Source organism: Mandrillus leucophaeus, unplaced genomic scaffold (assembly GCF_000951045.1).
Source record: "Mandrillus leucophaeus isolate KB7577 unplaced genomic scaffold, Mleu.le_1.0 Scaffold163, whole genome shotgun sequence".
Lineage (NCBI taxonomy): Eukaryota > Metazoa > Chordata > Mammalia > Primates > Cercopithecidae > Mandrillus > Mandrillus leucophaeus.
The window spans coordinates 2,745,758-2,746,953 of record NW_012101621.1 but is presented as its reverse complement, the minus strand read 5'-3'; the positions used below and the strand labels follow the sequence as shown (position 1 = coordinate 2,746,953).

Sequence of the window (1,196 nt, the reverse complement as noted above, 5' to 3'; positions counted from 1 at the left end):
GAAGGAAGGAAGGAAGGAGAAGGAAAGAAAGGAAAGAAGGAAGGAATTCCTTGCCCAGACTAATGTCATGGTAATTTTCCCCTATGTTTTTTTCTATTTGTTTTACACTTCTTTCACCTTTTTATGACAGGTGCTTAGCCCAGTACCCGGCACATCAGGACTCAATAAACACTGGCTGAATGAGCAAATTCTATGGTTTTAAACTGTAGTTTCACTATAATAAGTGACATATCCTGGAACCACACCACTCTCGTGGAGGAACAAAGGCTTCACGTAAATGGGTTTTACTAGACTCAAAGTTTGTGTTCTGCTCCCCCTGCAGCCCCTATCAGTGTGTCTCTCACAGCACAGAAGTACAAAGCGGAGTCGCTCACAAGGGCAGATGGTTTCTTCAGGTGGAAAGAGGTTTGGCTCTTGTTAAATTCAGCTTCAAAGCCATAGCTGCCTTTAACCAGGTTGTCCCCTGTGATGTATTTCAGAAGGAACTGGAGGCCTTGGTTGGGGTATTGAACATACCAAAAAAGATAAGGGTTTCCAGAGACTGAATAGGTGCATTTCACAGTCAGAGGATTTCCTTCGGCGACCGTGACCTGATCTTCTGGCTGAGTCACCAACTGAGCTCTCAGCCCACCTGTAAATTAATCCAAGCTGCATCAGTGAAGCTGCTGAAGAGCATATAAGTGGATCATGCGAGTGGAAAATGGGAAGGGGATATTACTCACTCAATGTGAAGAGCATCGCAAGCGTCGAGATGCGCGCAGAGGCCATGGCTCCAGCTAAGCTTACGGCGGGCGGGGTTGGGGGGTGGTCCTTTCCAGTCCACCTCTGCTGGAGATATTGCCCCACCCCAGAGAGTGGGCTCTTGAAGAGGAACCAGAACCCCTGTGTCAGCACGGGGCTTCTAGAAATGGCCCTTCCTCAGGGCACTGGTGCTTCCCGGCACCGGTATCTTCTCTCTGTGGAGCACACTTTTGGTCCAGCTCCTCAAAGCTCTGTGGGGAGCAAGACTGCTGCTCCTCCTGTACCAGGACGTTACACTGCATCGCCCCCTAGAGCCCACACGTAGGACCAGCGACTTCACTGTCAAGTAGCTGGTGCTTCCTGGCCTTATCCCCGGGCCAAACTTTGGGTGGTTACACGCTCCATGAGGGACATAGGGAGCAAATCAGGGGTTCAAAGGAGAAGAAATAGAAGTT

At 49.7% G+C, this 1,196-nt stretch overlaps 1 gene segment (V, D, J or C); it reads right to left on the bottom strand.

Annotated features, from left to right (window-relative positions):
* Positions 1 to 293: 293 nt before the first annotated feature.
* LOC105536820 lies at positions 294 to 996 on the bottom strand. The segment is given in 2 exon segments: positions 294 to 631; positions 723 to 996. Coding segments are annotated over 2 exon segments (384 nt in total).
* Between the last annotated feature and the right edge of the window lie 200 nt (positions 997 to 1,196).